The sequence below is a fragment of the Stenella coeruleoalba genome, assembly GCF_951394435.1.
Source record: "Stenella coeruleoalba genome assembly, chromosome: 13".
Classification (NCBI taxonomy): Eukaryota; Metazoa; Chordata; class Mammalia; order Artiodactyla; family Delphinidae; genus Stenella; species Stenella coeruleoalba.
In genome coordinates this window covers 89586789-89597679 of record NC_137159.1, presented here as the reverse complement: position 1 = coordinate 89597679, position 10891 = coordinate 89586789, and the positions used below count along the sequence as shown (strand labels likewise).

General features: G+C 52.2%; 1 protein-coding gene across 3 annotated transcripts; it reads right to left on the bottom strand.

The window, feature by feature from the left end:
- Positions 1 to 406: 406 nt before the first annotated feature.
- ALKAL2 (ALK and LTK ligand 2) lies at positions 407 to 9758 on the bottom strand. Of its 3 annotated transcripts, none has more exons than XR_013831135.1 (7): positions 9467 to 9758; positions 8450 to 8760; positions 7041 to 7094; positions 6875 to 6955; positions 4126 to 4191; positions 1289 to 1578; positions 407 to 1223 (listed from the first exon to the last, which is right to left on the bottom strand). XR_013831135.1 is itself a non-coding variant. In XM_079941373.1 (6 exons), the coding sequence occupies exons 2-5, from the start codon at positions 8706 to 8708 to the stop codon at positions 4127 to 4129; spliced, it is 459 nt and encodes a 152-aa protein (XP_079797499.1). In that variant the 5' UTR covers positions 8709 to 8760; positions 9467 to 9758; the 3' UTR covers positions 407 to 1578; position 4126. The 3 variants fall into 3 exon arrangements, 1 of the variants encoding a protein (XP_079797499.1); XR_013831136.1 differs by having other exon boundaries at positions 407 to 1265; positions 1331 to 1578; XM_079941373.1 differs by having other exon boundaries at positions 407 to 1578.
- Between the last annotated feature and the right edge of the window lie 1133 nt (positions 9759 to 10891).

Here is a 10891-nt window from a genome sequence, read left to right as displayed (position 1 = left end):
TGCGGGATGGCTCCATGAGGGCTTATCCTGAAACGTGGGAGGATTGAGAATTTGATAATGGTAGCTTTAAAAAGTAAAGAATTGAGGGAAAAAGTCGACCTGCAACTAGGAAACAGGAAAGTAAAGCACTTCAACAATTACACCCTAGTGCCCTAATCGTTCAGTAATTGCTTGATACTCTCAAAGTAAGGAAATTTCTTACTCTTTTCTGTTCCTTTATGTTGATGAATAAATCTCTCTAGTTTGTTTTCTTTAACATTTACACACATGTCTTAAACACAGACCCTCAGACAAATCCTAGGGTTCCTAATTGACTGTCCTTAGGCTGTATCCAGACTAGGGCTCATGTGAACAGGAAACCTCGTTGCTGAATTCACTTGTCTGAAAAATTAGATCCAGTCAGATTTGTTCAAAATATATCTACCTGTAAAAATCTGGAGCTTTTTGGAAGTCTTAAGGTCCCTCTTAGTTTAGCGTTTCCATTACAAGGTCACACAGGAAATACGGAGTTTAGTGTTTCCATTACAAAGTCATACAGGAAATACGGATGCAACCTTATTTGAAATATTCGCTACCAAATCACGTACGTTAAGAAATATGTCGCCAGTATATAGTGCCACTCTCTTTAAAAAATGCTAATGTCCCTTATAAGAATTCATAGCTTTCTCGTTTTATTTATTTATGCCTTTTATATTCTGTGATATCCTGCCAGTATTTCAATCTTTTCAAAAGATTTGTAAATCATGAATTCCCAATGATGAACTTGTTCAGGAGTAAAGAGTCACTTTGAAGACTTCATTATAACAAACACTTCATTTATTACTTGCGTTTTATTTACAGTATCTACATATTGCACAGTGTCTAGATACTATTTTACACTTATTATACAAAGGACAAATGAAATTAGCCTGAGCACGTACACAGGTTTACACTCCAGTGTCTCCACAACTGAAGTTCTTTTCTGTCTCTTTTTATTTATTTATATTTTTTAAATTTTTCATGCAATTCCAAATGATACTCTGGGCATTTAATTGTAAAAGTAATAAAATATTAAATAATACCATATGCTATATGAAAATATAGTTTTAGATTCTGCTGATTCTGCTTATGCTTCTCAAGAAGTCTTTGCGACGTCGCCTAACCAGGAAAAGGAGCTCTCTCTCTGCCGTCTCACAGCGTGGCGCATCAAGCGTGGGGCGCCTGCTGTCTAAAGTGACCACGACCTCTCTGCCGTCTCACAGCGTGGCGCATCAAGCGTGGGGCGCCTGCTGTCTAAAGTGACCACGACCTCTCTGCCGTCTCACAGCGCGGCGCATCAAGCGTGGGGCACTCTCCTGCCGTCTAAAGTGCCCACGACCGGTGGCAAGCGTTACTGTCGGGCACACGCATTGACTGACTCTGTGCCCACAGACGGTGCCAACATACAAAACTCAAGGTAAAGGAATTACGGGAGAGGCTGTCTGCAAAAATAAATCTCTGTTCATGGGGCGTGTCCAGAAGGCAGTGGGCTCTGCCCTGCTGGTCTCCAAGGCACTTCTCACGGTCCCAGGCCGCTGCTCGTCCGCGGCGCTCTGCTCGCTGCGAAACAAACACGTTTGGGTTCAGAGAATGATTCACAGTTGCTTATTGATTCTGGAAGACCTATACATTCAATTACGTGTAACACAATGTGTGCATAGATGTGAGGAATTGCAGTCTGCATGTTTCCCTGTGTGCCAAAATGTGTGTCTATTTTATTCTGGAAAGTAACTCAGTGCTCACGGGCCTGCTGCGCTAAAGGGATGGAAATCATCACAAACGAAGAGACATGCTTGCTAGGGTCTGAAGAACAGTGCTCAGTGTTGATGCGTCTGCCGCCAAGTCCTCGGTAGTTCAGTCCACGCTGATGTGGGGCGATCCTGGGTTGCTCAGAATAGGCTGCATTTTGTAGAGCGAGCTGGATACTTCTTACTCAAAACTCCGCTTCTCTGAAAGTATTCCAGGGCTCAGGCTTGTAACTTACTGGAGCGCCAAGTCCAGGTAGTGAGGGTGTGTTTGGGAGGCTCTCCTGCTGTGTGGGAGGATGGCTGCGAAGCCACAGCTTCGCTTTGGCTCGAGGAGATCAGGTCATGAGTTTCAGCAAGAAGGAGCAAAGGGCTCGGGCTCTGCTCTGAGACCACAGTGTGGAGGGTCCCTGTGCTCGGACCCCTCTAAAGACCCACTTCTTTCAGACTGAGCCTTTAAGAAGTTGAGGCTCTGGTCTGGAGTAGGAAGAGGAGTCTTACCCTGCAGCTTTGTCGTGACATCTTCATGTGTTAGGACGGCGGAAGAAACGTATGTGGACGCAGCTTACGCCACTTAAGGAAAACCTGCTGCTAACGCAGGATGTGTGCTCTGCCCTCCGGGACGTCAGGGTACACAGAAACCCTTGACTGTCTGCGTCGTCACCAGCCAGTTAAGACTTTGCTACTGCAGTTTAGAACTTCTGGAGTTGGAAGAAATTAATCTTTTTTTAAATGTTACAAAATTATTTTAGCAGAAGTATCTGTATTTTAAACTACCCACTTCTTGACCAAAGTGAACATGGTTACCGACGGCGGTGACCAGTGCGATGTGGGTCTCCGTGTTGTGTTGGGAAAGCCCTGGTGTGCCCGTCCTGAGACGGTGCAGAGGTAGGTCCACGCTCGGGTGCAGTTCCACGGAAGCGTAGGCTCCTGGGTACCATTACTCTCGACTTTTCGCTCCGGGGAGCTGTCTCTGCAGGAGAGCAGTCTTTGGGGAACCGCTGTGGGGAAGCAGGCGGTTAGCTCGCAGGCACAGAGACAGGAAGCCTGTGGCCTGAGCGGTTCTTCGGTGGATGTGGACGCTGGGCATCTGGTCTCCCCACTTGTGAGTAGATGGCGGTGGTTTTCCAAGGATGTGCCTGGTTCATCTTTGGAAATAGCGATGCTTTAACTATAAAGAAATGCTTAATGAAAACAGCATTCTCATCTCCCCAGGCAGGTACTTTGGGAGACTTACAAGAATCCATTCATTGCTTTAAAAATAAGAAGTTTTCTGTTTGCCATGTGGGCAGTGGAAGAGAAACTGGACAGCATTCAGATGAGAAGTGAAGGTGGAGGAATTTCTCAGCTTTGGCATTAAAAACTGTGCTTTCACTTCCCCCACATAGAAAGTGTTATACAAGTTTCAGTGAGCTTGGGGAAAATGTGGGATGATACCCTCCACTAACCACTTGTTTCACTGAACCCCCATTTGCTAGTGGGACTTCTGATGGGAAGAAGCAGCGCTAAGGACGCAGCTCAGGGCAGCACCCACTGCCCGGCTGACCCCGAGCATCTGTGCAGACGTTGTTCAGCGCAGCCTTCGCCACGGTGAGCACCCCTCCTCCACTCACAGGAGGCGAAGGGACAGCCATCTGACTGCAAGGTAGACCCAGCATCTGGCTGTGCCTGGCACACAAGACACACAGCTAGTGTCCAGTTGTGAAGTTACAGTTTGTGGCTGAAATCGATGGCATTTGTCTCAGGAAAATAAAACCTTTCAGCCCATCCCTTGACTCTTGCTGACAGTTAGTGTTACGTGTTACATGTCAGCCCTCAAGAGGCCAAGGTAAAAAGTTTAGCTCGTAAACTCAATGTGTGTTTATATTTTTACCATCAGAGGCTTTTAAAAAATAACTTTGATAGAAACATTTGAAGAGGATACCTATTCTTAGCTGTTCTTTTTAAGCGTATTGGTATAATGACAGAATTCAATGCAAACATTTGCCAGATATGTCGCTAAAATTCGCATGGGTATGGTTAGTCATATACTCATTTATGAATGTTTGAATGAAAGCCTAGAAGTGGGTGGGCAGATACACACCATGTCACACGCTGAAGTCAGTAGCCAGTGGGCTGTGTGCAGGTTAATGTGAGCTCGGCCAGCGTGTCCTCCTGCGACCAGGTCTCAGTGGCTGCCTGGGGTGCTGTGTGTTTACTGCTGACCAGTACCTAGAGCTATTTTGAGTGTTCTGTCAGCCTTACTCAGAGTAAGGCTACTTTACCCAAAGAATGACTGTCTCTAAACTCCCATGAATTTTTCATGTCCCACATGCATCCAGTCTTTGGTGTGTGGGCCACAGCGACTGGGCTGTCAGCTTACCTTATCCCTCCATGCACATCGGACTGACAGCCAGCCGAGTAAGAAGCCGGGCGCATCTCTTATAGTCTACAAGGGAAATAAATCACAGACCCTCGTCAGCTACCTCAACAACTTAAATGAATTGCATTCACTTTAAACAAGCATAGCAACTGCTAAAGCCATTCATTCCTTTAAATATTCTGAATTCCTTGGAAACAATACATAGACTGTCATCTGCAATCATGGCTCGAAGTTGTTGATTTAATAATTTATGGTGCCTCGGGCCTTTAGCATCACGTGACAGAAGTTAAATGATGTAACTGGGAGGCTGTGGGAAGTGGGGATGCAGAGTCTCCCACGCGGCTGCTCTCTGCCTGTTTTCTCCTCGCAGTAGCTGCTGGGCTCATTAAAACAGCTTTCGTTTTGCTTCCTAGAGTACAGTTGGTCTTCCCGCGCCCTGTGTTACTTAACTTTTAGGTCACGTGCGGGCCGAGTCCCCTCTTGAGTTAATCATAACACAAAGCCTTCTGCACAGAAATTCTAAAGACAGTGGGTCAACAGCCAAGTACCAGAGCAAAAAACCTGGCTGGACAATGGAGGGAAGCAAGAGCTGATTTCTGAGCGCAGGCTGGTTTTCCTAGGTATCTCGTATGGTTTCCTGTTTCAGTAGTCTCATAGGTGCTGCCTCAGAGGACAATCACGCCCGTAAAGGGATTCCTCAATACGAAGTTCACTTCTCAAGAGTCACAAAATCCTACTTAAAGATGGAAGAATTCAGACTCGTAGCTGAAATTCTGAGTGAATGAGTAAACTGACAGCGATAAACACGCACGGCATGTCTGTTAGGCGAGCACCTAGGCCTTCCAAAAACACACCCGCTAAACACCTAGAGGACATGATAGTTGGGGCTCAAAGGAAACAATTATGTGGCAGCTGGGGGCTTTTCTGCTCTTCAGATGTGCCGTGTTTTCAGGATGTGCTTTTCCTAGAGACCACACGTGGAGGCGGCGGACTGCAGGAGCTCAAAGGAGATACTGGCATTTGCCACACACCCTGAGATCCTGAGGGCGACCACCACCCCGCTGGGCCACATGTTCTCCACCCTGATGTCCACCAGGGGTCCCTTAAGGTGCAGACTTTGCTCAGCAGGTGTGGTGGACTCACAAGTCCTGCTCTTCCCGAGAGCTCACCCCAGGACCACACCTTGAGTGAGAAGGTCTGTGGTTCCTTCTGTCTAACCGGCCAGGATTCTGGGAACTGTCGTATGCAGCCTTGAGCAGCACAGAAGTGGCCAGGTTGGCTCTGCAGCTCTTTATGGGCTGAGAGAGGTGGGACCCACACAAGCAGCCACTTGTCCAGGGCACAGATCTGCTTCCAGGCCCAGGGGCATTTCTGACCGGGCCTGGTCCCACCGCCTCACCTTATGGGTGACTAGGAGCTTGGTGGCGGCCCGCTCAGCAAAGGAGGCAGCAATGTGGGTGGCGCCTGCGATGGGGCACACGCAGCCTAAGTGCCTTGTCTGTGTCCTTGTCCGTGAATGAAAGGATTCAAGCAATGACCCTAAGGGTCACTTTCAAATTTAGAATCTGATCCTATTATTGTAAAAAAAGACTTAATATAAAAATATATACACATTGAAACAAAATGAGAAGGTTCTCTGACCCCTAGAAGCAGGCTAGTAATTCTCCAACAGAAGGTGATTCCATTTCAGAGGAACGAAAGAGGGAGGTGAGGTGTCCCAGGTCCACATGGCCTGGATGAGAGGGTGAGCCTGGAGCTTCCGGGACACGGGTGCCGCCCATTGACTCGTGCCGCTGTCCCCGTGGTAGCCTTGAGCGGGACCACGTCAGCTCCCTCCTGAAGGCGCTCCCTGTCTGCCTGCCATGTTTGGGGACGTGCGAGACAGGAGCTCCATAAAGGGGTGCAGCTGCCTGCACACAGCAGCTTCCCCTTCGTGGACAGGGGCTTACTGTTTTGAGCAGGACGGGCAGGTCTGGTCTGCTGCCCCTTCGGACAGTCCTGAAGGCAGCTCCTAGGAGACCTGGCTTATGTGTACAACTGCCCTCCTGTGAGCCTTAAATGGAAGGCAAGTTGTGGTCCCTACACACACAGAAAAGTTGGTGTAGGGCTCTAGCAGATGTCCCTCTAGCTAATAAGTTACTTGTCATCATTGTATGTTTTGTGAAGAGCACAAGAAAGCACTTTTGGGGGAATGAGTGCACTTGTTGTGGATGAACCAGGAAGTTACAGCTGAGAGCCAGACAGAAAAGGGCACCTGCGTTTCTGAATTAGTGAGGAAGCCAAGTAGAAGAGCAGGAGTTTGAAGTACCAGTAAAATTCCTGGGTGATGGGGTTACAATTACTGGTGGAAACAGAAAGTCTCTGGCCAGGGCAGTGGGGATGGCCCAGGGCCAACCATAGTTACCTTACACCCTGCAGTAGTCATTTTAGCAACTCATTTGAAACATTTGTTCCACTGTCAGAGTTGAGTGGATACAAGGACAGGCATCAGACCAGAATTCGAGAGCGTGCATGGAGGAGTCCAGCCCCTTCCAAGAGCCGATTCATTCCAATGACTGTGAACCACGTTCCGTTTGGCACTAGCTGCTGCTGCCTGCGGTTATCTTAAGTGGTGTACTCACCCCAGCCCCGGACTGTATAGTCAACAGGGAGTATAGTATTAGCAAACCTGGGTTACAGAAGGGAGGGGCCTGAAGCCTCGTCTACACTGTACCGGCATTTCTAAAGCGAGTTGGATGCGGTCACTTACAGGTGGGGATGGTGCAGTCTCGGGTGTTGTGGTAAAGTCTGTGGAAGTGTTTGCTGCACTTTGGGCTGAAATAAAGAGGACCTGGAACGTGGAAGAAGAAACAGATTGTGAGGGCTGCGGGATGCCAGGAGCTGGGGAGCGGCGAAGTAATGCGTGGAAAGCCTACCTGTCAGATGTTTCAGAAACTTGTCTTTCATCCTTAGATCTCGAGGAACAATTTCTGTTTGAGGGAAAGTAAGTTAATTATTAAATTGCCTGAAAGGAGCATGTTTTCATGTGATCCGAAGTGAATGTTTAAAGTTACTGGAAATTCTGCCCTGAACACAGCAGCCCCGTGATGGCAGTACGTGACGATGTGAAGACGGGTGATAGGGCACATTTTCCTCAAATCATATTAACTGCTCTCCGAGCTCCGGTCTTAATGCCCAGTCTCCACACTAGGATAGAGGCAGGGACTGTAAAGTTATAGGCAAAGAAAGGTGTGTGTGTGGTGTGTATGTGACAGTTATCTTCCAGTGAATAAATCACTCGTAGACAGTTTCATCTTGAAGAGCTTGGGAATCAAATTCAACAACCTCTCAAAGTTCTAGGAAGAAAACCTGATCTCATACTTCAAACAAAAAATTTGCTATAGGTATGTATTCTTCTAGGTATATATTTAGAAAAAGGGTTAGTTGCTGTCAAAACCACTTGTTATGAAGGCTGGTGTGAATGCATGGAAACAGACATTAACCTGGTTGGATGAGATAAAGGTACAATTCCCAGGGAAAGACTGACTGTACCGGCACAGCGCCTAGTTAGCGTTGGTAACTAACCTGACTGACGTTCTTTCTGATTTCAGCCTTGTTTTTGCTTTTTTTTTTACAGTCGTCTGGATTCATTTTCACTCACCTGTTCTGCACTAGTAATGCGATGGCACGTGGTCACACCACCACCAATTCTCCTCATCTGAAGAGGGAACATTTCCATAAGAGTCTTACTTGCAAGGTTTAGACAGCTCCTAAATGTCAGTCTTCATTGACAACTAGCTTTAGTCGGTCTATATCAAACTGACCTTATCATATTTGGCCTAATTGTGTCACGAAAGCATTAAGAGCTTTCATGCTTCCCTTGGTAATTTCCCAAGGGGCAGCCACTCTGGGAGGCTCTGCCGTGGGGGGGGGGGGGGGCGGGGAATGGGAATTTCTGTCTCAGTCGAAACTGCTTTGCTGAAAACGTTTCCATTTCCAAAATAACAGATGACAGTTCTATGCTGAAATTACTGACCTAGGTAACAACTCACATGTCTTAGAAGCGGATGAGGGATAGTTACGTTATCTGCCAGGCATCATTCATGGAATTCCTATTTCCTTCTCTAAAAAACATATTTCCCAGTTTTTTTAACAGTCAAAATGTATTTATATTTTAAAAATACGTATGTGTTCTCAAAGACAATTCTATTTCCAAGCAAGTACTAGTTCTTCTAGCGTCTCCTGAGACAGGACAGGCGGACCCGCCGTCAACACCGCACACACCCGAGAGGCCTTGGGAAGCGGTCCACTCCGTCTACACAGCCACGCGGGCGGGGACACTCACCCACTCTCTGCTCCTCCGCGTAAGCCCCGTAGTCCGAGACCTCCCTGCGGCCCAGGGTGTAGTCCTGCCGGCCCGAGAGCTGCAGCCTCTTGGACTCCCCCGAGTGGTACTTCCTGAGCTCCTGGACGATCTCCACGATGAGTTGCAGCAGCGTCTGCCTGTCCGCGGCCTCCCGGGTCTCCGCGATCCCCCGGCCGGGCCCCGCCGCCCCCAGCACGAGCAGCAGCCCCAGGAGGAGAGGACGCCCGGGTCCGCGCATCCTGCGCTCGGCCAGGCTGGGCGGATCCGACGCGCTCCCGGAGCTCGGCTCGCTGCAGGGACAGGGGTGCGGGGAGACCCGGACAGCCAGTCGGCGGGGGGAGCGGGAAGGGCGGGAGAGGCCACTCCCCTCGGTCCGCGCGCCCCGGCCCTGCGGACCCAGAGGACGCCCGCCAACCCAGTGGATGGACGCCCCGCGCCGTCCCGGGCCTGGAGGGCGGGCGGGGGCCCGGCGGCGGGAGGCTGGGCCGCGGTCTCCACGAGGACTCGCCCTCCCCGAGGTCCCACGCGCTGATGCTGAGAGCAAGCCTTGGGTGCGCCCGCCCTCCGCGCGCGGGCGACACGGGCCCTGGCCGCCTTGCGCCCGCGTCCCGCCCCCGCCGCCGGCCTCCGAACTTTCCTGGAAATGGCGCATCGCCGGCGCCCCGCGGCTCAACGCGTCGCCACAACTTTCCGTCCCCTTTAGACGCCGAGCGGGGCGGCGGCGGCCGCTCGCAGGGTCGGGCCCACACCCAACTCCCTCGGGGAGCGGCCGCGCTCAAGTTTCCAGCAGCGCCTTTGTGTGGCGGTCGCCCCCTCCTCCCGCTGTCCCCGATCCCCCCCCACCCCCCACGAGGAGCTCCCGCGCCGGGACCCTCGCCCCGGCCGCCTGCTGGGCCAGGTTCTGGAAAACCCTTGGCCCCCGGTGACGGGGCCCGGCCCACACCTGCCCGGCGCCGCCCGCGGGGCCACCTGCGCGCAGGAGCCCGGCCGGGTTACCTGTCCCCGCGCCCCGGAGCCGCGGGCGTCCTCTGGCGTCTGTCCCGGCGTCTGTCCGCGCGCCCCAGAGCCGCGCGCCCCGCTCGCTACTCCATGCCCGGCGGCGCCCGGGCCGGCGGAGCGCACTGGACGCGCGGGGAAGGGGACGCGGTGCCTCGGCAGCTCCGAGCTGGGAACCCGCGCTTGCCTGGGGTGCGCGCCGGCAGAGTCCGGCCTCGGACCTCGGGGCGCCTCTTATCCCCGCGGCCGCCGACGTCAGGAGGGTCCCCGAGGGCCCGGCGCGGGGCTTTAATTAGAAGCCGCTGAAGTGTTCGTATCCCCGCGCGGATCTTCGTCAGACAACCCCCCCGCCCCCCCCCCGCCAACAACTCCTCCCATGTCTCCGTATCCCGTCTGTCTCCCCTCTCCCCACCCCCTCCAGCTCCCCCTCCGCGTCTCCCCCGTCTCCTCCCCCAGCTCCCCCACTTCCCCCCTCCCGCATCCCCCCCACCTCCCCCATTTCCTCTCTGCTCCAGCTCTACCGCCCTGTCGGTCTCCCTCCCCTCTCCCCTCCCCCCTCCCCCATTTCCCCTCTCCTGCCTCTTCTCCCTTCATCCCATCTCTCTCCTCCTCCCCTTTGTCCCTCCCCTTCACCCCCCGCTTCTCTCCTTCAGTCTATTTCCCTCCGTTCCTGTCACTTGTGACAGGATGAGAAGAAACGCCTTTACCAGGAACTCGGATCTGTTTTTGTCTAAATGTAGATCTTGGGCTATTAAAAAAGGAGCTGCCTGACTGCCTCGGCATTTAATAAGTCAACTGGAGTCTGTGCGTTTTGGGGGGAATCTGCCGGCGAGGCTGGGGACCACTCTGGGGCCGAGGTCCGCTTTGCCCGAGGCCGGTCCTAGGCGGGCAGCCCGGAGGGCAGGGGCTGGGTTAGGGCTGGGCACCTCGGGGCACAGCTGCCGGGCAGGACACCGGCAGCACCCCTCCCCCGCCACCACCCCCCCAGCCCCCGGACCCACGCACGAGGACAGCGCTCTGGACCGTCAGCGCCCACCCGCTCCCGGGTTCTCTCGCTCCCTTTCCCCGGAAACGCCCGCGGGAGCGCTCCCGGGTCACCTCCCTCCAGGCCCGACTCCTTCAGAAAGTTTTGGTTCTTTGGATTTAGGCAGGCACATTTGTGAGAGTTCAACAATTTATCTCCTTTAATTTTTTTTTCTTGTAAAATGTATTATCAATCAATTGCGCACTTTCCCATTTTATTGGCGCTTTCTGGGCAGGAGCTGGACATCCTCCAAGTCGGCGATCTGACTGTGAAAGGTGTTCTCAGTTCAATACCCGAAAGGGAGCGTGGGGACCAGAATTAAAAGCCTCAGCCATTAGCCGGGCAGCGCACAGTGGGTGGATGGGGACGGATGGCGAGGATGCTGCGGGCGCGGCACTGGC

What these genes read in the sequence shown, in the direction of transcription:
- ALKAL2 (XM_079941373.1), bottom strand. Translation starts at nt 8,708, where the DNA reads ATGCGCGGACCCGGGCGTCCTCTCCTCCTGGGGCTGCTGCTCGTGCTG. An exon ending in CGCGGAGGAGCAGAGAGTGG is followed by an intron (nt 7,095 to 8,449) that starts GTGAGTGTCCCC and finishes TCCCTCAAACAG; the next exon opens with AAATTGTTCCTCGAGATCTA. An exon ending in GTTTCTGAAACATCTGACAG is followed by an intron (nt 6,956 to 7,040) that starts GTAGGCTTTCCA and finishes TCCACGTTCCAG; the next exon opens with GTCCTCTTTATTTCAGCCCA.